The sequence below is a fragment of the Podarcis cretensis genome (genome assembly GCF_951804945.1).
Source record: "Podarcis cretensis genome assembly, chromosome: 3".
Classification (NCBI taxonomy): domain Eukaryota; kingdom Metazoa; phylum Chordata; class Lepidosauria; order Squamata; family Lacertidae; genus Podarcis; species Podarcis cretensis.
This window is the reverse complement of record NC_137172.1, coordinates 18,216,486-18,240,683: the sequence shown is the minus strand read 5'-3', so window position 1 is coordinate 18,240,683 and position 24,198 is coordinate 18,216,486. Positions and strand designations below refer to the sequence as shown.

Here is a 24,198-nt window from a genome sequence, read left to right as displayed (position 1 = left end):
AAAATACACTTTTTTTAAAAAAAAAATTTTTATTAAGTTTCTTACAGATATAACACATATCACAACAAAAGAAAAACAGGGGGGGGGGACAAAAAGAAAAAAAGACAAGATCACAAATATAAACAAAAAAGAGAGTAAAAACAAGGTACCGGTAAATACCTAAACACCTAAACAACACAAATTAATTAATTAATTGTTTAGACTTCTAACCTCATAAACATATTTTGGGCTTCCTCTGAGCCCTCCCATCTGAATTTCCTTGTAATTAAAATGTAGCAGTTTTCTGATATCATTTTTTAAAAACACAATATTCCAATTAAAATAAAATTTATTAACTTTCCTTAAAGTTCTAAATTTTATTTATTTAATTAACTCTGAATTTAATCATAGGCCTATTTTGGTACCTTCAAGTAATTTCTAAATTTTAATATCACAGTATTTATTCAAATAGTCCTTAAATTTCTTCCACTCTTCTTGGTATTCCTCTTCTTTTGGTCACGGATTCTTTCGGTAAGGTCAGCCAACTCCATATATCCCATCATTTTCATCTGCCATTCTTCCACAGTTGGTAGTTCTTGTGTTTTCCATTTCTTGGCTATTAAAATTTGAGCAGCAGTTGTGGCATACAAAAATAACTTTACATCTTTCTTGGGCAGTTCAGAACCTATTATTCCAAGGAGAAAGGCCTCTGGTTTTTTTATAAATGTATATTTCAACATTTTTTTAAATTCATTATAAATCTTTTCCCAGAAGTCTCTCACCTTGGAACATGTTCACCACATGTGATAAAAGGTACCTTCCTTTTCTTTACATTTCCAACATATATTATCACAACTGTGATAAATCTTAGCTAATTTAACCGGAGTTAAATACCATCTATACATCATTTTCATTATATTTTCCTTTAACATCGTACATGCAGTAAATTTTACCTCTTTCTTCCATAGCCTCTCCCAATCCTCCATCATTATATTATGTCCTACATCTTGTGCCCAATCAATCACAACTGATTTAACTTGTTCATCCTTTGTATGCCACTCCAACAACAGATTATACATTTTTAGACATGTTTTTAACATTAGTATCTTAACAATTCCGTCTCCAATTTGGTTTTTTCTGTTGCAAAACCATTTCTCTTATCAATCTTGAATAATTCATTAATTTGATAGTATTGAAGCCAATTCACCTTGTCTTTAATTTGTTCAAACGGTTTTAATTTACAGCCTTCTCGGTCCTCTATCAATAAATCAGAGTATCTCAACCCTTTGTTTTCCATATTTAACTTTTTTGGGGCCTGTGCTTCCATTGGAGAGATAAATTTGGGTGTTTTTCGTAGTAAAAGATCTTTATATCTACTCCAAACATTGTATAGCGTTTTCCTAATTATATGATTCTTGAAACCACTATTATCCAATCCCTTCAAATCCAGGAAATCTATTATCCAATCCCTCCAAATCCAGGATATCTTCATTGTTTAATTGTAGTCTTTAATCCATCAGAAGGCCGCAGTTTCAAAACATATCTTCAAATCTGGCAGGGAAAACCCCCCTCTTGCTCTCACATCGGTAAGCAATTTATATTTAATTCTAGGTTTTTTCGCCTGCCAGATAAACTTTGACAACTCCTTCTGCCATTCTCTAAAACATTTAATATTATCAATAATTAGTAGAGTTTGAAACAAGAAAAACATTTTCAGCAGTACATTCATATTAATCACCAATATTCAGCCCATAAGTGTGAGTTTTAGATTTGTCTATATCTCTAATTCTCTTTTAATTTCATTCCCTACTTTTACATAATTGTCCTTATATAAGTTCTTCGCCATTAAATTCACCCCTAAGTACTTAACTTTTTTCGAAAAGGTCAGGCCTGTCTTTTCAATAAAAATTCTCCTTTCATCATTGTCCAATTTTTTTTCTAAAACTTTGGTTTTGCTCTTATTTAATTTGAATCCTGCCACCTGCCCAAACTCCTGAATCATCTCCAGTGCTTTTATTGCACTGGTTTCTGGATCCTGTAAAGTTAAAACCAAATAATCAGCAAAGGCTTTTAATTTATACTGTTTGGATCCTACTACAATGCCCTTAACCTCCTCTTCTTTCCTCAACATATTTAGCAAAACCTCCAGAACCGAAAGAAATAACAGAGGGGAGAGTGGACACCCTTGCCTGGTTCCTTTCTCAATTCTAATTTCCTCTGATACCACACTGTTAACAATAATTTTAGCTTTCTGCTCAGAATAAATCGCCTTGATACTATTTAAGAATTCTTGACCAACCTCAATTCTTTCTAAATTTCTTTCCATAAAAAGCCAAGAGATATTATCAGAGGCCTTCTCCGCGTCAATAAACATTAATAAAGCTTTACAATTTCTTTTAGCTTCTAATCTTTCCAATATATCAATTAAATTCCTAATATCATCTTTCATGTGTCGTCCAGGCAGAAATCCTGCCTGGTCCTTATGAATATACTCTGTTAAGACCTTCTTCAATCTATTAGCCAGAATATTTGCAAAAAATTTATAATCCACATTAAGTAATGAGATTGGTCTGTAATTTTTAACATCCGATCTATCATGGTCCAATTTCGGGTGCTTTCTCCCCTCTTAAAATCTTATTACACATATCTGCCAATGGTTGAATTAGCCAGTCTTTCAGAGTTTTGTAATATTTGGCTGATAACCCATCTGGTCCTGGGGCTTTGCCTAGTTTCATCTGATTTATAGCTGTCTCAACTTCCTATCTAGTAATCAAACCATTGAGTAGGAGTCTTTTATCTGTGGAAATTTTCTGCAATTCATTTGTATTAAGAAATTGCTGAATTTTATCCTTGTCGTCTTTACTTTTTTTATACAGTTGTTTAAAATATTTCTGAAAACATTTCCTTATGTCTGCAGGGTTTTCAACAGATTTTCCATCAGATACAATATTTGTCATGGTATTCTGTTTCCGTCTCTTTTTTAATTGCCAAGCCAACAATTTTCCACACTTATTTGCAGATTCAAAGTTCCTCTGTTTCATTGTTTTTATTTTCCATTCTATTTCCTGATTTATGATTTGAGAAAATTGAATTTGCAAAGCTTTAATTTCTTTTTTGTATCTTTGGCATTGCTCTCAAATTCTTCTCTTTTTCTTTTATTTGAGACAGAATTTTTTCTTTTTTTTCCATTCTGTATCTTTTTCTTTATCGAATTCTATTGTATGAGGAAACCTCTCATTATAGCTTTACTAGCATCCTAAATGACTCTTGTTTCTACCTCTGTATTCATATTTAATTCAAAATAATCTCTTAGAGTCTTTTGGGCCTTGCCCATTCCTCAAGAACTCATCATTCATCCTCCATCTGGAGGAACCCTGCAGACATAATTTCATTTCCAAAAACACTGCATTATGATCAGAACAAGTCTTAGGACAAATTTGAGTTTTACAGACCCTAGGGACCAGATCTCTAGAAATCCATAAATAGTCGTTTCTCAAAAATGTTTGGCTTGAATTTGAGAAAAAAAGTATAATCTCTTTCCGTAGGATTCCGTAGCCTCCATATATCTGACAAGTCATATTTATCCATCATATATATATAAAAAATCTTTGGTAATCTTCCAGAATTTTGAAGTTTTTGTTCTTGTGACTTATCCATAAATGTTGAGGCTACCCCATTCAGGTCACCCATTAAAATTAATTTGTAATCCAAATAGTCTGTAAGTCTTGATTCCAAATTTTTTAAAAATTCCACTTTACCATCATTTGGTGCATAGATTCCCAATAAAAGAAATTTATCGCCTTGTGCTGTAATCTTAACAGCAATGTATCTGCTCTCCTCATCCTTAAACATCAACTTGGGGTTCCATTTTTCTTTAACATAGAAAATCACACCTCTTTTTTTAACTTTGTCCGATGAAATAAATTCCTGTCCAAGTTTCTTATTCTGTAAAATCTTTCTATGAAGTCTAATAACATGTGTTTTCTGTAAACAGATTACATCCAAATTCTGTCTTGCCAAAACGTGATAAACTTGGCTCCTTTTTCGAGGAGAATTTAACCCATTCACATTCTAGGAGCAAATTTTTAAAGCCATCCTGATTTTTTTAGGGGCCTGCTGCCCCTGCCCCCAGTGAGGAAGGACTTTCCAATCCCAGCTCTTTTACGTTTTTCTCCAGAAATCTTTCTTTCTCTCCCACAGTTCTTATTCTTTGTTTTCTCCCTTGGAACTTGAAAGAGAGACCTTCTGGAAACTCCCACCTGAAAAAAATATTCTTTCTTCTTAAAGCAGTTGCCAAATCTGTGTAGTTATTTCTCAGGGCCAAGAAGTGTTTTGGGATCTCTTTGAACAAGATTATCCCCTTCCCTTCTATCTTTAGGCTTTTTTTAAAGTGGTGTCCTAAAATGGTGTCTCTTTGTTCCTTTGTTTTAAAAATGACCATACAGTCATGTGTAATGTTGGAATCCTTTTTCAGCCCAAATCTATAAGCCTTATCAATCCAGGAATTTACAAAAATACACTTATGAACGCAATCCAAAAGAGAGCTGAATTGTTGAAAGCATGAAATCTCTTACTACTTAACAATTTGAAAATACTGTATGTGCCAGCTCTAGATACAGTAGTCCCCATGTTTGCATCCGTACTAGTTACAAGCTCAATTTGGGTTCCAAATATAACTTCAGTTCATACAATTCATTTTATCTTTACTTTTTGATAAAAGCATTTTATCCTTTATTGAGATATACACTACCCATTCTGAAACCAATGCAGGGCACTAGAAATTACAGCATAAATATTTTTTTTCGTTTTTCTTTTTAAGAGGAATGCAGATCTATAAAGCACAGCAAAGTCTTCTTGCTACTTGTTCCAGTGTTAACTATTGTGCCTCTTCAGTGGAAATAAAGGAGCACATGTGTAATAAAGTCCATTAACTTCAAAGCATGTTTTCCACTGCCAAATTCTTACGTTGGTTTTCTTGCTATTTTAGCATCGGGTGGTAGAAATTCTTCCATTTTCAACGACAACCGTCATACCACTCCAAACACATCAAGTATGACACAAGCGACTCCGTCTAAAATACTTCCATCTCCCACCGTTCACACTAAAGAAGCCCTGGGTAAGTATATGGTCCCTTCAAAACAGGAATATAAAACCTGTGTTTCCATGTTGGCCATTTGGGAGGAGAAGCCCTCTTCTCTGTGGCTGCTAGCCGCTGACCAGACTACAGTGGTACCTCGGGTTAAGAACTTAATTCGTTCCGGAGGTCTGTTCTTAACCTGAAACTGTTCTTAACCTGAAGCACCATTTTAGCTAATGGGGCCTCCCGCTGCCGCCACGCCGCTGGCACGCGATTTCTGTTCTCATCCTGAAGCAAAGTTCTTAACCCAAGGTACTATTTCTGGGTTAGCGGAGTCTGTAACCTGAAGCATACGTAACCCAAGGTACCACTGTAGTTAAAAATATTGTCTTCAACAAAACAGACTAGTGGCAGAGGGATGGAGTTACAGTGGTGCCCCGCAAGACGAATGCCTCGCAAGACGAAAAACCCGCTAGACGAAAGGGTTTTCCATTTTTTGAGGCGCTTCGCAAGACAAATTTCCCTATGGGCTTGCTTCGCAAGACGAAAACGTCTTGCGAGTCTTGCGGTTTTTTTCGCTTTTTTCTCCCTTTTGCTAAGCCGCTAATAGCCGCTAAGCCGCTAATAGGGTTGCTTCGCAAGACGAAAAAACCGCTAGACGAAGAGAATCGCGGAACGGATTCTTTTCGTCTTGCGAGGCACCACTGTATCCGTTCCCCCATTTCTACCAGCCTTCTGGGTTTCTGTGCAGTTGTTGTTGTTGTTGAGACTTTAATTCTTCTGCAATTAGCACTGAAATCAAGTGGGCTAGTCAAACACGGATGGAGCTATTCATCCCTCTTTTGCCAGCCTGCTCATTCACCTATATGGAATTCTTGGTTACCTATGGATATCAAGGTAATACGTAAAACCAGTGCTTTTTTTTTCCCTGGGGGTACGCAGGGGTACGCATACCCCCTAAACATTTTGTGAATCTTTGTACTTTTGTCTATTTACTGCATTTTTTCTCCCCGATTTGAACTATAAAATGGTGATTTTCTTGAGTCAAAATGAGAGTACCCCCTAAGCATTTTTAAAGAAAAAAGAAAGCACTGCTTAAAACAAGGCTGTGCATATGGTTGGCTTTAGGAAACTGACATTTCCAGCAGTTACGTCCTATTGCATTTCCCTAGAATGGAGGTGTGAAATGTCAATTAATACATAATATTAAAAGATTCTCCAGAAGGTTAGCAGAAATCAACGAATGGCAGTTGAGTTTTGAATATATATTTCTGCATTTGTTCTGAGAAAAGGAAGAAAGCTAACATCCAGCAAAGTTTATATCTTCTCTGGAGGCACATCTTTGAGTTTGCCCAGGCTCTTGATCCAAGTTAACATGTGCAAGCCTCTTGAGTAGGGCAGAAGCTGGGACTGTGTGAATGCAAAGGGATGGCCTTGACTTCTGAGCTAAGATAGTTTCTTTGGTGCAGAATGCAGGTAGCAATCCTCTTGCTGCTCACAACGAGCTATATTTTTGACTAAATGTATCCGGGGTTGGCTTTTTAAAAAACCTGGCATCTGTTTTTAATTTTTCTTCTTCCTTTGCTAGGATTTATCATGGATGTCTTCCAAGCATCTTCCTTCAAAGATACTACTATACTTTCAGAAGATGAAGATGAGTTTGAGGCCTACTGTAGAAATAACGGTATATATGTCTATAGATGTCGGGGAGTTGAACCGGCACGTGTTGCATAATTTTTTTTATTGGTATATATCTAATCCTGAGTGTTATAAAGCTAAACAAGTGCTTTGTTGGCCAGGCATGGTCTCTACTGTTGTTCCTTTGTGGGTGGGTGGGGGACCAGTCACAATAGGGAATTTTTTTTTTTTTTGAGCAACCAAAATAGTGAATACATTTTTGAGTTCTCAGGGTTTTTTTTGTTTGTTTGTTTTAAAGAGGGGGTGCTTGGAGAGAGAAATACGGGTATGATGTTGGATGCCCCAAACTCTGTAAAGTTTTGAAATGGAATCCAGCAGGTGTTAGGCACACTTAATTGGATTAGTCTTTGTACCTACGGAGCTGCCTTTTTCCAAATCGGACCATAGATCCAACTGGCTTGGTATTGTCTACACTGACAGGTAGCAGCCTTCCAGGTTTTCAGACAGGGGACTTTTGTAGCCTTACCAAGAGATGGATTGCTCCCAGTACGTTTCCGGGCACAATTCAAAGTGTTGGTGCTGAACTTTAAAGCCCTAAACGGCCTTGGCCCAGTATACCTGAAGGAGCATCTCCACCCCCACCGTTCTGCCCGGACACTGAGGTCCAGCGCCGAGGGCCTTCTGGCGGTTCCCTCATTGCGTGAAGCCAGGTTACAGGGAACCAGGCAGAGGGCCTTTTCGGTAGTGGCACCCGCCCTGTGGAACGCCCTCCCACCAGATGTCAAAGAGAACAACAATTACTAGACTTTTAGAAGACATCTGAAGGCAGCCCTGTTTAGGGAAGCTTTTAATGTTTGATGCATTACTGTATTTTAATATTTTGTTGAAAGCTGCCCAGAGTGGCTGGGGAAGCCCAGCCAGATGGGCGGGGTATAAATAAATTATTATTATTATTATTATTATTATTATTATTATTATTATTTATTATATTTATTTATTTATTTATTTATTTATTTATTAATTATTTAAAAACCTGGGACTTTATGCATGCAAAGCAGATGCTCTACCACTGAGCTATGGCCCTTTCCTTGTACAAAAAGCAACCTCAGGATACAGAGGCTGCTGGGACAAAGACCCAATAACGTCTTTCCCTCTCCTCCCCGCTTCTCATTTGTTTACAATATACATGAGCCCCTGGTGAGGCAGAGATTAGATATAAGGAGATACATAAGAGTCTTTATATTAGTCAAGCTGGAGTGTGAGTTTAGTTAGTGTGGTAGGTTAAAAAAAAACCATAGAAGTTAAATTGGGTAGTATTTCTTCATGGCTGAAGGGCAAAACCTGCATTTGTTTAATTTCTGAAGGTAACTCAAACCTCTGGGAATAAACATGCCTCAAACCTCTGGGAATAAACATGCCTCATACTGGTTTTACAGGGAAAGTAGATAAGGAAATGCTATTTAAAAATGGGTTAATGTGCAAAGCAATTCTTTGGGAAGTTGTTTCTCAAAACCAACTTTTTTTCTCACCTGTTCCTTCCAAACGAAAATATGCTCGCTGAAAAGAATGGGATTTTCCCCTCAGTTTCTTTACTTCAGAGTTCATACCTGATTTGGCAAATTGATGCCTGTTGGCAGGGCCGGGCTTTTTTTTTCTTTTCTTTTTTCTTTTTTGTAAGCCACTCTGGGAGTGTCCTGCTTGAGCTCCATGGAGGAAGGGCAAGGTAAAACTGTAATAGACTGTTCCGTTCGTAATGTTATCCACAGTGGTTGAGAGATCAATGTGCAGAGGGTTGTCTTGCCGTCATTTTCTCTCCCTTCTTACTAAGAAAAGCCAAAATCTGTTTATCTCCCCCTCCCGCCAGAAGCTTGGCCCTGCCCTCGCCGGTCCTGGAAGGATCCTTTAAAAAAGTCCCATATGCTCAGAGACTTTGCGCCTGTTCATTGGGGGAGATAGGAAGCCCAGAGCACTTGTTCTTTAGATGTCCCTTTTATGAAGAGGCACGTAGTAAGACCATTGATCCCCTTCTGGTGAGGCTCACTGACCTCCTGGAATAGCAAAAATTCGACCTTTTCCTTTTAGGCAAAGATAATAAGACGACCCGGATGGTCGCCAGATTCTGTGTACAGACTTGTAGGCGCAGACCATCTCCCGACTCAAACTAGTCCGTTAAGAAAATCCCCGAACTCGGTTCCATGGGTGACTCTGGGTCAGCTCTCTGCGGTAGTTTATCTTAAAGTTTTAAGTGTCTATACGCTTATCGCATTTATAAATTTTAAATTTATTGTTGTACATTGTTTTAATTGTTTGTTTTCCTTCTGGGACTGTACCCCCAAGTGTGTTTTATAAGCTGGTCTCCAACCGTAATAAATTATCTATCTATCTCCCCCTCCCCCCTTTTCTGACCTTTTTAGGACTGGACAAGGCTTCCAGCATCAAGCCCAGTGCGCCTGCAGCACCACCTGCCTTTACAATCTTTGAAGACGAGAATGCAGAGTGAGTTGAACTGTTTGCAACACCTGTATATAGGAGCCAGTGGCACTATGTTATCTCAGATAGCCCCTTGCAGCCATCTTTGGGCTTCTCTCAGTTCAGGCAAAAAGTCTCACCACTGTTTCTTTCAATGTTATGTACACTGCCGTGCACCTCAGAGTGGTCCAAAAGTGTGTGATGCTGCCACACTGCTAAAGCTACGTAAGGATCAGACTGGTCATTACCTAGATAGAAGGTTGCCCAGCAGTTCTCTAGAATGGTTCTGAGTTTCCTGAAGAAAGAGCAGGGTATGTAAAATAAATGGAGCCAGAAGGAATTAAATCTTCTCTTTTGCATCTTGTTGATACTTCCCATAGTAAATCTCTTTGAAATTGCATCTGGTTGGCATGACTGAAGGGTTGAGGCCCAATGACTAGGTACATTACTCTGGCATTTCAGATGGGGCTTAAAAGAACATGTGAGGAAGTGAGAGGATGCACAAGTCTCTGAGCTGCACATATAAGCATATATCCTCGTCACCATTAGCATGTTACGCGCCTGCAGTGGGGATGTCAGGTTCATAATTACTAAAAAGGCAACAAAATGAAGTTGTGTGACTTACAAACCTGGCTTACCGAGAACAGTGGCCATTTTGGACCGTCGTTCATTCTCTGAGTGAATTGCTCTGCCCGAAAGATTTGTTCCTGAATTGAACTTTTCCTTTCAGTGTTCCCGTGCATCCGCCAAAGTTGACAGGATCCAAAGTCTTTGGAGAACGTCCCACAGTCAGCTGTGCTGCCAAATCAGCAGTAAGTGAATGGCATTTATAACAGAGACATAGATCAAGGATTTTGAGAATGCAGGATTCTTCAAGTGTTTTGAGAGAATTCTCCCAGTAGTCCTCCCACCCTACATAGAGCCTTGTTGGAATTATGCTGCCTCAACCCTGGGGCAAGCTTCTTCCTTACTACTGGGTGTTTGTAAACTAAGCTTCAGATCTGTGTAGGGTACAAAGTGGGCTGCCACAACCTGTGCTGACCCCTCTCAACCTGTCTCCCCCACTCCCTCTCTGTGTCAACCTCACCCCCCCGTCTTTTGTTGTTTCTGTTAAACAAAGGAAAAAAACTAAATAAATACCTTAATTGAGAAAGACCTTGGGTTGTCAGATGACTAAAGAAACCATTGTTGATTGATCATAGAGTTTTAGTTGATTTATGTATAGCTGCTTAAATTTGCATATGGGGAAAATCAAACATTTTAAATAAAGTGTTTGGATGTGGCGCTCATGTGTCTTAGTAGGTATTGTCTTAGGAGAGGATCAACCCAACGATGGTGAGCCAATAGCTCTGTTGTAGCCTTGTTGGACTACAACTCCCATCATCCCTGACAGTTGGCCATGGCAGCTTGGGCTGATGAGAGTTGTAGTCCTAAACAGCCTTGGCTCAGATGCTGACGTCCAGCTCTGAGGGCCTTCTGGCGGTTCCCCCACTGTGAGAAGTGAATTTATATGGAGCCACCCTGTGGAATACCTTTCCGTCATATGTCAAGGAGATAAAGAACTATCTGACTTTTAGAAGACATCTGGGAAGTTTTTAATATTTGATGCACAGTTGTGTTTTTAGACTATGTTGGAAGCTGCCCAGAGTGGCTGGGGCAAATAAAATAAATTTTAAATAAAATAAATGAAAGCCCTGGTGAGCGATATAACAGGCCACCCGGCTATGTTCACTTTGCGAGGGCATACAGTTGTTGCAAGAGTTGATTGTTCCTCTCCCGATTGCCAAACTGTGGTTTGGTGTTACATCTGAATGTATTTGTTTATGTGCACATGGCCTCACAAACTCCTTATGTGCACATCATCACACATTTGCTATGTGCATCTCGCCTGCAACAGGGGAGATGACACTTGTAAATCTTCTGCTATTGCCAAACAAAATAAAATCCGGGGGTGGGGTGGGGATTTTCCTTTATATGTCCCTACCTTTTGGGATGTTAAATTCTGCTTTCTGCTTTGAATGGAAAGGTGGATGTAGCTTGTGTGTTGCTGTCTTTAGGAGGTAAATCCGCCAACGGAGGGCCTGAAGGAGGACTGCACTGTGTGGGCTAATTTCTGCAACAAGACCCTGGCTCCTCCTCCAGGCAGCACAGGAGATTTTGCTTGTGCTGCGCAACTTGCCTCTACGCCATTCCACACCATTCCACTCTCTGCCTGTCAACTGACTCAGGGTAAAGTTTCTGTCCCAGGAGGAATATGTCTAAGAATACAGGGCTGTAAAAAATGGTCTTCCTAGGCGAACTTGCCTGACTATAAGCACTTTATTGCTGGCCATTCTGCATCTAACGAGAAAATGACAGTTAAGCTTGGTTTGCACTGGTTATGTCAAAACCTGGGTGGGATTGTGTTAGTTTATGAGTCCTGACTTCCTAGGGAGCGACAAACCACAACCTTGGTTTCACATGCAAAGCCGAGCTTAATTATGGCTTTATGGTTTGTTTCTCCCAGTTGCACTAGAGAATGCAAGATTCAGCAGTATAACACCAGCTTGCAGCTCCACTGGATTCCTTCGTTGCCTTGTGCCCATTTTTTAAGAGAGAAAAGCCGGGGGTAGAAAATGTTCAAAAAAATAAATGGCGATGTTTTGAATTATAGGGAATAAATGTGTATCCCAAGTGCTCAATGTTTCATCCCAGACCTTTGGCTGTATCTCCATGCCTTTTCTTTTGGTCCCTTCATTTAGGCTAGTCTTTTCAAATGTTGATGATGCCTGTCAATGAGAAAGTCTTGTTATTTCCCTGATTTAAATGGCTTAACCAGAATCCTTTTTTCTCCTGAAGTAGTTGAAGACCCTTGGAGCAACAGCTTAATTCATCAGCTTCTGCTTGGGCTGCCCAAGCCAATCAGTGCCTACTCAAATACTTTTGAATGGGAATCAGGGCTTCCAGTTCTCAAACCGAAAGCTGAACTCAAATTGGGTAAGACCTGCATACATACTATACTTGGTTTCCCCCCACATATGTCAGTTTAAACTGTGTGATGTGGACAGAGGTCTGAAAGAAGTTGTCAGTTTGCATTCACTGGAGGATGCCAGACAGAAAGTGAGAAGCTGGGACTTGCATTTTGCAAGAATAATGAAGTCTTGGGCTTTTTTTTTACTCCAAAGCAAAGTTTTTGCAGAGCATCACTGTCTACCTTGCACAATACTAAATCAGGGGTCTTCAGATGTACAGGATATGGTGCAGAATTCATCATCCTGAGAAATTAAGCTTTCATGGAGTTGCTTAATTCTTAAAAAAAAAGTAGTTAGCTCTTATAGCAGCTACAATGCATGCTTGAAAATGTGTAGGCAGTTCCTGAAGTCACAAGACTCAAGACAATGTACATACCTAGGTTTCCATATGGTTCCCTGTCCACACGCAGACCTGCTTGACCTGTTTCATGCACCTTCATACCAGTCTCTGGGACCTTGGTTCCATAGAATTCCTGGAGGGGGTACCACTGTCAGGCCAGAAAGTTAGCACATGAGTTTGAAATGGGTCATTTCTGCTGTATTCTAATTCCTTTTTCTACATTTCCTCCTCTTCTTTTTCCTTGCCACTTGCTTAGCAACCACATCCTTTCATGTTGACTGCTTACTGGGAGAAGGAGCTTTTGCACGCGTCTATCAAGCGTCTGTCCTTGATATGGACAACACAAAAAATAATCGGAAAGTCATACTGAAAGTAAGTGGGCTTTGGGCTTCAGTGGCTTATCTGAAAACAAATGCCATCTCGTACTGCTGTTGTTTAAAGGTCAGGTGTGGATGCTTCCTAAGCAGACCCTTCTGTCTTTATGTACTTAAGGTTATAAAGAGTTTAAAGGTTAAGACCAGGAACTATACTGGGATAAGAGAGTGTTGGGTTGCCACTTGCTCTGTATGTTTCACACAGATGGGTTGATCCATGGTACAAGAGACACTTCTGTCCTGTGGCCATTGCACCTTTTGGCAGAAGGTCCTATCTGTAGTGGGATTTGCCATAATTTTTATTTTAGTGATAATTATGTCCACCCTGCCCTTCTCCAATCCGCTCCCCAACCCCCACCACTCAGGCAAGTGCCTAACATGGATTCAGGAAGTCACTTTTTCCTGTAGTGATGGTGGGTTTTTCCTGCATGTTGCTCCTCCCACTCTCCCATGAATCTCCTCTACCCTGACCCTGCTGAAAATGAACTCAATGTGGTTTGTCTAATGTTCTCTTTTCCTTCAGTGGAGAAGGAGATCTAAACAGTAGATGAGTGGGAGGAGCAAGCCTTCCTTGGGTCTCCACCATTCACTGCAGAAAATGAACTTGCCCTGGGCAAGAGAAAGCGACTAATAAATTCAATAAATAATACCGTATTGGCCCAAATATAAGCCGCTCCCTTAAAATTCCGAACTCACACCCATTCCGTTTTACTGTATGTCTGTTTCAGCAGTGATATCATAAAAGCCAATTTTTGTAAGGTTGCGAATTCAAGCTGCACTTTAACTTTTCATAGTCAGAATTTGGAAAAAAAAGTGAGGCTTATATTTAGGCCAATATGGTAATAATAATTACCCTAAAAGTGTTTGTGCATTTATTTGCAGGTGCAGAAGCCAGCAAGCCCCTGGGAATTCTACATAGTAGCTCAGCTAACAGAAAGGCTTAAACCAAGCTTGCGCCATCTTTTCATCCAGTTCTATTCTGCTCACTTTTTCCACAATGGAAGCATTTTAGTGGGCGAGCTTTACAGTTACGGGACTTTGCTGGTGAGTGCGGTCTAGGTATCAATGAATGTTAGCTTTACTGCGGGTGGTTTTGGTCCACATCGGGGATATAGGACTTTTTCCAGCCTGTGGGTCACATATACAGTGGTACCTTGGGTTAAGTACTTAATTCATTCTGGAGGTCCATTCTTAACCTGAAACTGTTCTTAACCTGAGGTACCACTTTAGCTAATGAGGCCTCCTGCTGCAGCCGCGCTGCCCCCATGCGATTTCTGTTCTCATCCTGAAGCACAGTTCTTAACCCGAGGTACTATTTCCGGGTTAGCAGAGTCTGTAACCTGAAGCGTCTGTAACCTGAGGTACCACTGTACCATTCTGGGCAAGCTTCTGGAGATCACATGCCAGTAGTGGGCGGGGTCAAAGGCAAAAGTGGGCGGAGCAGTAAATGTGAAACTTGCCATTGTACAGTAGGCTAGCTTCTGCACACACTGTGTACCCCCCTCTGTCCTCCATCCAGGCAAGCAAGAAACCTTATCAGGGATCAAGGGCATAGTCTGGCCAGGCAAAAACACTTAAGGAAAGGCACAAAGCAGGGCTAGTGAAGGATGTGTCCTAGGGAAGAATCCCAAGGGCCAGATAGAGAGGTGCAGAGGGTCGTATTTGGTTTCCTATCTCTGGTCTAGCATGTTCATGTACAGCTTCCATTGTAGCCTGCCTGTATGCATGTTTACGCAAACGTTCATTGAAACATGCTCCTTGGTTCAGCATATGTAGGATTTCAGCCTTATGCCTTAATTTGTCCACTCATGGCTAGGATCGTTCATAAGCATCTTCTCTTCCCCACCCCCAACTCTCTCAACTTCAGAACACCATAAACATATACAAAAAGCTGGTGGAGAAAGTGATGCCCCAAGGGCTTGTTATCTACTTCACCATACATATTTTGCGCATGGTCGAAGAGCTTCACAGCTGTGGCATAATTCATGGCGACATTAAACCCGACAACTTTATTTTCAGTGCAAGGCAAGTATTTCACTTGTGAGTTTTACCTTTTTTTAAAAAAACCAATCAAAATAACCTGCCTTGCCGTATTGGAAATAATGGTTTGATTTCTTTGAATCGCAAAAGGTTTTTGGACGACGACACCTGCGATGTGGATAGCGTGTCTCATGGCTTGACTATAATTGACTTTGGCCGAAGCATAGACATGAGCCTGTTCCCTGCAGGAACTGTATTCACAGGAAAATGCAAAACATCTGGATTTCAGTGTATTGAGATGATGACAAACAAGCCATGGAATTACCAGGTATGAAGCAAATGCATGGTTTTCCTCTTTGTATATGCAGTCTGGGACATATCTCAGGGGTAGAACATCTGCTTCCAGGTTCAATGTCTGGCATCACCAGGCAAGGAATATCTCCTGTCTGAAAGCCTGAGAGAGCTGCTGCCGGACAGTGTATAAAGGTAAAGGGACCCCTGATCATTTGGTCCAGTCACGGATGACTCTGGGGTTGCGGCTCATCTCACTCTATAGGCCGAGGGAGCCGGCATTTGTCCGCAGACAGCTTTCAAGGTCCTGTGGCCAGCACTAAACTCAGTGGCCAAAATTTTTGGCTAGGTATAAAGCAGCAACATTGCTGACAGACGCCGCGCAAATTAAAAATCTATTGGTAGCCATTGGGTCTTCATTTCAATCAGGACTTGCGGCTCACTGCTTTTGGAAGGCTGGTGGTATGCAGAAGTACTAAAAAATATCATTAACTTTGAACGTTCAGAGTTCACACTAGGCGGTGTGCTGGTTAGAATGCTGGATTAGGACTAGAGACCCGAGTTCAAATTCCTGTCCAGGTATGAATCTCACTGGTTGACCTTGGCCAGTCACCAACTCTCAGCCTAACCCTACCTCACAGAACTGTTGTGAAAATAAAATTGAGCTGGGGGAGAAAATTTCTGTGCCACCCAGAGCTCAGTGGCAGAAGGGTGAGATCTGAAAAAAACAAAACGCCACACCAAACTGTAAGATTAGATCCTGAAAACTACATAGAGCAGTTCAGAAGCACGGTTTAGTTGAGGATCACCTGAAACTTTGAGGAATATATTAATTTTTCCTTCCTGTGTAGCTGTGAAGCTTTCTACAAACATGTCCTTATTTTTTAGACTGATTACTTTGGTATTGCTGCAACAGTCTACTGCATGCTGTTTGGCACATACATGAAAGTGAAACAGGAGGATGGAGTCTGGAAACCTGATGCTGTCTTTAGGAGGTTGGTAAAGAACAAGTCTTTTTCCAAAATGTCTGCCTTTGGGGTAATGCATAACATGTCTACGCACTTGCTACATATTCCTGTGCAGTCTGGGGGAGGGGGTGTTCTAGGAATTGTACTTTGTTTATGCTGGGCATTGGCTTTTTTTTGGACATCATCATCATTGACCCACAGTCACTAAGCACACTGCCTCATGAACACCTAAGACTCATCAGCATCCGTTTAGGAGGCAAGAGTCTTTGATATCACTGGAACAGCGGGGGACAAGCTGCTTGTTTGCCATTATAGGTAAAGGTAAAGGGACCCCTGACCATTAGGTCCAGTCGTGGCCGACTCTGGGGTTGCGGCGCTCATCTCGCTTTATTGGCCGAGGGTACAGCTTCTGGGTCATGTGGCCAGCATGACTAAGCCGCTTCTGGCGAACCAGAGCAGCGCACGGAAACGCCGTTTACCTTCCCACCGGAGTGGTACCTATTTATCTACTTGCACTTTTGATGTGCTTTTGAACTGCTAGGTTGGCAGGAGCAGGGACTGAGCAACGGGAGTTCACCCCGTCGCAGGGATTTGAACTGCCAACCTTCTGATCAGCAAATCTTCTGACCATTATATTGATGCTTTAATTGAGGAACCCGCAATAAGACTTCAAGGCACACCAGTGATTTGAATACCATTTATATATTGAACACTATTTAGTAAGGTTAGCTAACGGTACACTGCTGTAGAGTTGGTCTCCTGAAACAGTTGTGGCAGCAAATGCATTGTTTCACTTGACTCCTGAACAGAGTTAGCTTCTCTCATAAAAGCTGTGTTGTCATCTTATTTTGGTACCAATTCTCTCTCTCTCTCTTTTTGGCGTCGTTTCCCCCTCCTCCCTTGCTACAGTACCAGTTTAAAAAGTTTTGCTCTAATAACTCAAGGGGTGAGTGCTGAAAAGATAGGAGGCAGATTGGGGTCACTGAGAAACACGCCAGAGTACAGCAAAAAAACACATTTCACAAAGCTTAAAGAGACAAAATAAAAAAATAGTTTTGCAAGCCACAAAACTCAAAGAATTGCAGAAAAGCAGTTCAGGGATTGAATATCCAGGAGGAGAGCATGTTTGGAAGTCTGAAGAGGAAGTGGGGATACATACATACATACATACATACATACATACATACATACTGATCTGCTTTTGGCTGCTGCTCTGTTTATTATGTTGTCTTACATTTTGTTGTTACTTTACCCTGCGTGGGGGTATAGTCAGCAAGGCAGCCTATAAATAACTAAATAAAGAAGTCTGCAGTTAAGCAACAACCAGTGATGTCAAAGACCCTTGCCTCCTAGACTTTAAAGGCCTGCTGGCATAAAACACATGTTCACCAGCTTCCTAAGTCAGAGGTTGCCTATTGGCGCACTTGCCTGCACAGTGGTGCTTCCCCTCCCCTGACTGAAACTAGGCTTGAAAGAAGCATTTTAATTTTACTCTTTTGCACTTGTGCTGGGTAGTATCCTGGCTGCGTGTTAAATGGGTGAAAACTTACCCAGTGACTAATAAGACTTTGCTTGGTTGAGGGAGACCAACATTGGTCTCGTGTCATGAGAAAGTTTGAGCTTGTTATATTAGGACGCAGTGGGCATTTTTAATGATGCCTGTAAAGTCTTTAACCTTGTGCTTAATCTTCCAGGTTCCCGAATGCAGAACTCTGGACTGATTTCTTCTTCACCTTGCTGAATGTACAAGACTGCAACCACATTCCTTCGTTGGGAGTGCTGCGGGCAAGATTGAGAGACGTATTTCTGAGCACTTGCGCCAGTAAAGTAGCAGTGCTCCGTAAAAGGCTTGCCGTGTTGCTCGTGGAAAACAAACATTCACGGAAGTGAATCTTGGGACTCCAAGGCCCACAAACACGCCTTAATAGAGAATGCTCCCCACCTTATTGTAACTATGAATTTAATAAATTTAACAGTGCCTAGGAAACATGTATAGCAGCTTGGAAACTGGGTAGCTAAGAGAATAGGGAAAGGATTGAGAATGGGACCCCAGGGTACTATGATGAGTGGATGGAGAAGAATGAATTATAAAGGCTTGGGGAGAAAAATCCAGTACTGTAACAGCTAAGATGAGGATGTTTATAGAAGGGGGTCTATTTTTAATATTTTTGAGCAAATTTAACTAATCAAATTGTAAATCAATATAGCCAATTATATTACATATGTAGAGCAGAGATTTTAACTGCCATGTTCTAGAATGAGTTTTTCAGGCTCTGAACTGTTTACTATGGTAACATCCAATCTTACAAGAACAGACTTCCTCTTCCTGTCCCCTACATCCAAATAAAGGAATGTGGGTGGCACTGTGCTCTAAACCATTTTTAAAAATAAATCATTTTTATTAGTTTTCCAATAAGAACATCCAGTTAACAAATCTATCAAATCATAATCCAATTAAAAATAATTAAAAGAAAAGAACAGCCAAATTACAATCCAAATTAATTTTTCGGGCTTCCCATAGTCTGCACCTCTGAAGTATATCTCCAGTATTTTCATTACTGCCGCCTTCTTGTTGTTCTCATATTTTCCACATTCCGATCTTAACGCTTTAAAGTTCCCTGTCCCTGGCAGTGCGATTCTCGCAGAATGTGTTGTTTGAGCACATGGGAACAGTGACCACGGTGCTATCAAATTCAAGATAAGAAAATCTAACATGGTTTCATTTGTCTTCAAAAGACAAACTTCCCTCAAATAAGGGGGATTTTTTAGAAAGGAAGTTGGGAGTTGTTGCAAAGCACAATATTAGAAGTTCAACTAGGGTGTATACCACAGATCAGGAAGGAACAGCAAGGCTTAAAAGGATGCTGGTTTGGTTAACAAACAGTCAAAGCTATTGGAGACAAGAAGGCATCCTTCAAAATATAGAAGCCTCGTCCAAATATATATAGAAACTTTAGCAAAAGAAGCAAGCGGGAGCATGTTGCTAAAAATATTAAGATCAACAACAAAATGTTCTTTAATAAATTAGCAGCAGGAGCATGAGTATGGCTCAGTTAGTAAATGCAGTTGGCATGAAGTACTCTGTACCCTCTGCTCCAACACAATCTGTTCCTCTGCATCATGCAACGTATCCTGGAATTCAAAAGGACCCTGAAGGTCGTTTAGTCCAACTTTCAAGACAGGAATCTATGGCCCTCCAACCTGAGCTGTACAGAATAGTGGAACTATTGCCTCTCATGTGATGTGAACACTCCTCCTATTAATACAATCTATGATTGCATTTGCTTTTTTAGCAGCCGCCATCATACTGCTGGCTCATATTTATGGCTTCTGCGCAATCTTTTCCCCATAAACAGGGGGAAAACATGCCTTTAAGACTTAGGTCACACATTGCCAGCTGCAGGGTGGTAGTGGTTGTGCCCGCTCTGCTTCTGCATGACTTAAGAGGCAGCTGCCTCACCCATATGAACCAGCCTTCAAACTGGTGTCAACTCTGACATTTGAGTTTTGGCTGCTAATATCTTCCGATAATTAACTATGCCAAACACGGCCCAGAGATCGCCGTTTTTAAGCACTCTTTACCTGTTAGGTATCAGTTTGCACAAAAATGTAGCATTTTTAAACCAGGCCACAAGACAAAATCCATTTGTTTCCTTTCTCCTTGCTTTAAACATTAATCAGGATAATAGGCAGGAAAAAAGGAGAGATAGAAACAAGTCTTCTCTTTATAACCTTTTATTGGTTTACCCCACATTGGTTGATAATGCACCCAAGGAAAAGCATTACTGTATCAAAACAGGTTACAGAGGTAAATATTAGACATTTTATACAGGTTTTAGTACTATGTATTTAGATAGCATGCTAAGTATCTTTGGAGAGAGTCAAGTATTTTAGACACATTCAATGTGCTTTTTTCCCCTTTATAAAAAATACTGCAATTTTCATGATTTTATACACTTTAAAAAAATAGCACTGTGGGATGCTCTGTTCATTGGAGGAAGGGATTAGAGAGCAGAGCACCAGTACCTCTTATCTGCATGTGGTAGATAAGCCTGTGGCAGCTAGTGAGCCACCTGAAAAGTAGCCTCCAGTTATACCGCACTGTTGAAGGTAGGGTTCTTCAGGTAAAAGTCATCCGGTGAAAGGTTTAAGATCTGCTCCAGTGAAGGGCCTTCTTCTTCCGGAGGTATCTCTGCTTCAAACATGCGTTGAAGTAAAGCATCAACAGTCCTGTATCCTGGGGACAAAAAGCTGAACAATGTTAATTTCCAGTGATAGAGAAGCTCAAAGCTTCCTTGAGCACCACAGTACAAATGCACATGACAAGTTACATCATGTAAAATGGATACCACTTTGACTTCTCTCAGCAGCCTAGTCTGACCCTTGGGCCAGTAGGACTTCAGTTTTATCAACGTGTTAACACACTCATGTCTTGGAAAATATTATTATTTATTTATTTATTTATCTCCCGCCCTCCCCAGCCAAAGCCGGGCTCAGATAATAAAAGTAAAACAATAAAAAACAATAAAAGTAACACAGCATTCTAAAATCAATTCATTTTAAAATCAATTCAAAATCAAATTAATGGCAACCATTGGGCTAGAGGTCTGTGAGGATTACCAAAGGAGGGGGTCAGACTGTGCCTTGGCCAAAAGCCTGGTGGAATAGCTCTGTCTTGCAGGCCCTGCGGAAAGATATCAAGTCCCACAGGGCCCTAGTCTCTTGTGACAGAGCATTCCACCAGATTGGGGCCACAGCCGAAAAAGCCATGGCTCTGGGTTGAGGCCAGCCTAACCTCTGTGGCCCGGGACCTCCAATATGTTTTTGTTTGAAGACTGTAAAGTCCTCCGTGGGACATACCAGGAGAGGCGGTCCCATAGGTACGAGGGTCCTAGGCCGTATAGGGCTTTAATGGTTAAAACCAGGACCTTAAACCTGATCCTGTACTCCACCAGGAGCCAGTGCAGCTGGTATAGCACCGGGTGAATGTGGTCCCACAGTGAGGACCCCATAAGGAGTCTCGCCGCGGCATTCACTCAAGTTCCATGCTAAACATTCAGCAGCAACCCTTTAAAAAGTCTGAGAACACACTCACTTTTGGAAGCAACTTTAAACATCAGTCCTTTCGGTTTCTTCTTCGTTGCTGCTCCCTCTTCACCTCCAAGGTCATTTTCACTGGTTTCCATGTTGTCTATCAGTTGACCTTCTAGAAGTTCATCCCTTTAAAAAACACCACAAAAACTATAAGCACCTGCCTTCTCAATACATTCCCTACAGGGCTGCAGATCATGCTTTTCCTGTTAAGTGCACAGCTTTTTACTGGAAATGCAATTTTCTTCTCGAAAAAAATGACAAGGCTGCAATCCTCAGCAGGGCTAAGCACAATAAAGTCCTAATGAATTCAGCGGGGCTTATTCTCAGGTAAATGTTTAAAATAGATCTGGGGTCTACAGCAGCCAGGTGCCCTGCACCTCTTTTGTTTCATTTTTAAAAATAAATTGAGACTTCATAATGTAGTAGAAACAAACTAAGCACAAAACCAAAGGGACACATGGGTTGCCAGATGTGAAATAGAATCATAGAGTTGGAAGAGACCACAAGGGCCATCGAGTCCAACCCCCTGCCAAGCAGGAAACACCATCAGAGCACTCCTGACATATGGTTGTCAAGCCTCTGCATTTTTGGCATTTTTAAGCTCTCCTACCCTACTCATTCATTCATTCTCTCTATATATAATAAGCTGACAGGTTGTGCCAATTCTTAAAACTAAAGAATCAGTTTACATGACCAAACAATGACAGCAGTGAGAAGCAAAAGTTATTAAGAATTGCAGTTCATGAGCGGACATCTAAGGGAGCCTTCTAGACTTGGTTGGACTACTACTCCCACCAGCCTCTGCCAGCAAGGTCAATGGGAGTTGTAGTCCAACATCTGGACCACCACTGAAGGGAAAGTGGATCCATTGTAAATACATTCAGCCAAATGGCCACAAAAGTTATAACTAAAGCATCAGTTTTCGCAGGTGGCAGCTGCTCAAGTCCATACAAATCAAGCATCACTCGACCATCATTCATTGGGCCATGTACATGGGACCGGAAGGGAGATGTTATTCTGTCCTTGGTTAACTTACTCCTGAATGCCCACACCAAGTTCTTGGATTTTCTTCTCGATGGCAGTTTCCACTTCGCTCTTTTCAAGGGAATACTCCACAAAGAATGCTTCCAGAATAAATGCTATAAAGATGCTAAAAATCAAAAGTTGACACATGGAAATAATGCACCTCAAAAAACAATCCTTTCCCCCCTCTACCTCATGCATCCATGTGGCAGTTGGCACTGAAGTGTGTGATCAACACACCATAGACTTTCTATTTTAGTTATTTTATTTATTAAATTCATACCCCACTTTTCCCCCAAAGCAGCCCATCACTATGTACACACAAACCCAGTTTCTTCACCTAGAACAGAACAGGACAGGTGTTTATGCTGTACCTTAATCCCACTGGATTTTCAGAGCATCAATGTTACTCTGCTTGCAAGCGTACACACATTTGGAACATTAAATATAAGCAGAATGAGTCTCATATCACGCTTGTCATGCCTATTAGCATCAGTGGTTCTACTCTCGCTAGGACTAACTGATGTTCATTTGCTTCACTGGTCCTACTCGGGTGGAATACAACCCAATGCCCCCACTTCTATCCCCAGGAAGGAGGTGCAGGAACCCACTGGACTTACTTAATGATCATAATGACCACGACAATATGAAAGGTGATGAAGTATAGCTTTGCTGCCTCGTGAGTCACCAGGGCAAATCCACTGGCAAGGAGTTGAAAGTTAAGGACTATAAAAGGAAGTTTGCCATATGCATGCTTACTAACTTCGCCCATCTGCCAAGTTAGGCTCCACTTAGGAATGTAGGAGGAGCCTGCTGGACCAGACCAATAGCCATTCTTCCCCAGTGTCCTGTTCTCAGAGTGGCCCAGCCAGATGACTATGGGAAGCCTGGAAGCAGGTCCTGAGTTCTTTTCCCCAGCAGCGAGCATTCAGAGGTATACTGCCTCCAGCTGTGGAGGTAGAACACAGCTTTTGCCTATTCCTCTTTTAAAGCTATCCAAGTCAGTGGCCGTCTCTACCTCTCTCATGGGAGCAAATTCCATAATTCACCCCGTCCCCCAAGCTTTTAGCCATTTGGACTTGGCTAACTGCATTCTCAAGGGACACGGGTGGCGCTGTGGTCTAAACCACTGAGCCTAGGGCTTGCCAATTAGAAGGTTGGCGGTTTGAATCCCTGCGACAGGGTGAGCTCCCGTTGCTCAGTCCCTGCTCCTGCCAACCTAGCAGTTTGAAAGCACATCAAAGTGCAAGTAGATAAATAGGTACCGCTCCGGCGGGAAGGTTTACGGTGTTTCTGTGCGCTGCACTGGTTCACCAGAAGTGGCTTAGTCATGCTGGCCACATGACCTGGAAGCTGTACGCTGGCTCCTTCGGCCAGTAAAGCGAGATGAGCGCTGCAACCCCAGAGTCTGTCACGACTGGACCTAATATTCAGGGGTCCCTTTACCTTTAACTGCATTCTCTAGCAACATTCACTGATGGCATGGATCTAAAGTGCCCCCTGTGTCCGTTTACACCAGTGCCTCTCATTATTCTCCCCCCTTTCAGAAATCTTTCTGCAAAAGCATTCCTCTATGCTATATCGTAGGCTTCTGCAGAAGGCCTGCCTCACAATTTCAAAAGCAGCTTCATAGAAACAGAATAGCTCCTCTCCTTGCAAAAAAGGGGGGGGGGGCAGAAGGCATTTGGAAACCTATGCATACATGTATCTAGCTGACATTTTTTGGACAGAGAAACAAAAATTGCGTCCTAGAAAGTAAACTTCTGATTACCCAAAGATGTGTGTAGCCTGACCAGGTGCAAGTTCTATGATCATTATGTCCGTGACATAAGAAAAGCTGCAGAAATAATTGTTAGAAGTTTGCCATTGATCACTGAACCTTCCCAAATGGTAATTAACATTTAGGGTTGTATCCAATTGCTGCTGTTGAACTTGGGACGTGGGGCTTCTGCTG

General features: G+C 41.3%; 2 protein-coding genes across 4 annotated transcripts in view; one reads left to right on the top strand and one right to left on the bottom strand.

Moving 5' to 3' along the window:
- The window catches only part of BUB1 (BUB1 mitotic checkpoint serine/threonine kinase), a 35,246-nt gene extending 16,082 nt beyond the window's left edge, over positions 1 to 19,164 (top strand). The window contains exons 12-23 of one of the 2 annotated variants that reach the window (XM_079968523.1): positions 4,967 to 5,095; positions 6,645 to 6,740; positions 9,109 to 9,190; positions 9,894 to 9,975; positions 11,221 to 11,392; positions 12,002 to 12,139; positions 12,771 to 12,886; positions 13,771 to 13,932; positions 14,756 to 14,913; positions 15,019 to 15,196; positions 16,048 to 16,154; positions 17,822 to 19,164. In XM_079968523.1, coding sequence (XP_079824649.1) covers positions 4,967 to 5,095; positions 6,645 to 6,740; positions 9,109 to 9,190; positions 9,894 to 9,975; positions 11,221 to 11,392; positions 12,002 to 12,139; positions 12,771 to 12,886; positions 13,771 to 13,932; positions 14,756 to 14,913; positions 15,019 to 15,196; positions 16,048 to 16,154; positions 17,822 to 18,017 — 1,616 coding nt within the window. In that variant the 3' untranslated portion in view covers positions 18,018 to 19,164. The remainder of the gene's footprint in view (positions 1 to 4,966; positions 5,096 to 6,644; positions 6,741 to 9,108; positions 9,191 to 9,893; positions 9,976 to 11,220; positions 11,393 to 12,001; positions 12,140 to 12,770; positions 12,887 to 13,770; positions 13,933 to 14,755; positions 14,914 to 15,018; positions 15,197 to 16,047; positions 16,155 to 17,821) is intronic. The other variant, XM_079968524.1, reaches the window with a different exon arrangement.
- A 682-nt stretch (positions 19,165 to 19,846) lies between these two features.
- LOC307211710 (two pore channel protein 2-like) overlaps positions 19,847 to 24,198 on the bottom strand; it is a 32,003-nt gene continuing 27,651 nt past the window's right edge. For both annotated transcript variants that reach the window (XM_079968605.1, XM_079968604.1), the window contains exons 16-19: positions 22,865 to 22,955; positions 22,258 to 22,371; positions 21,223 to 21,347; positions 19,847 to 20,364 (exon numbers count right to left, since the gene is read on the bottom strand). In XM_079968605.1, coding sequence (XP_079824731.1) covers positions 20,219 to 20,364; positions 21,223 to 21,347; positions 22,258 to 22,371; positions 22,865 to 22,955 — 476 coding nt within the window. In that variant the 3' untranslated portion in view covers positions 19,847 to 20,218. The remainder of the gene's footprint in view (positions 20,365 to 21,222; positions 21,348 to 22,257; positions 22,372 to 22,864; positions 22,956 to 24,198) is intronic.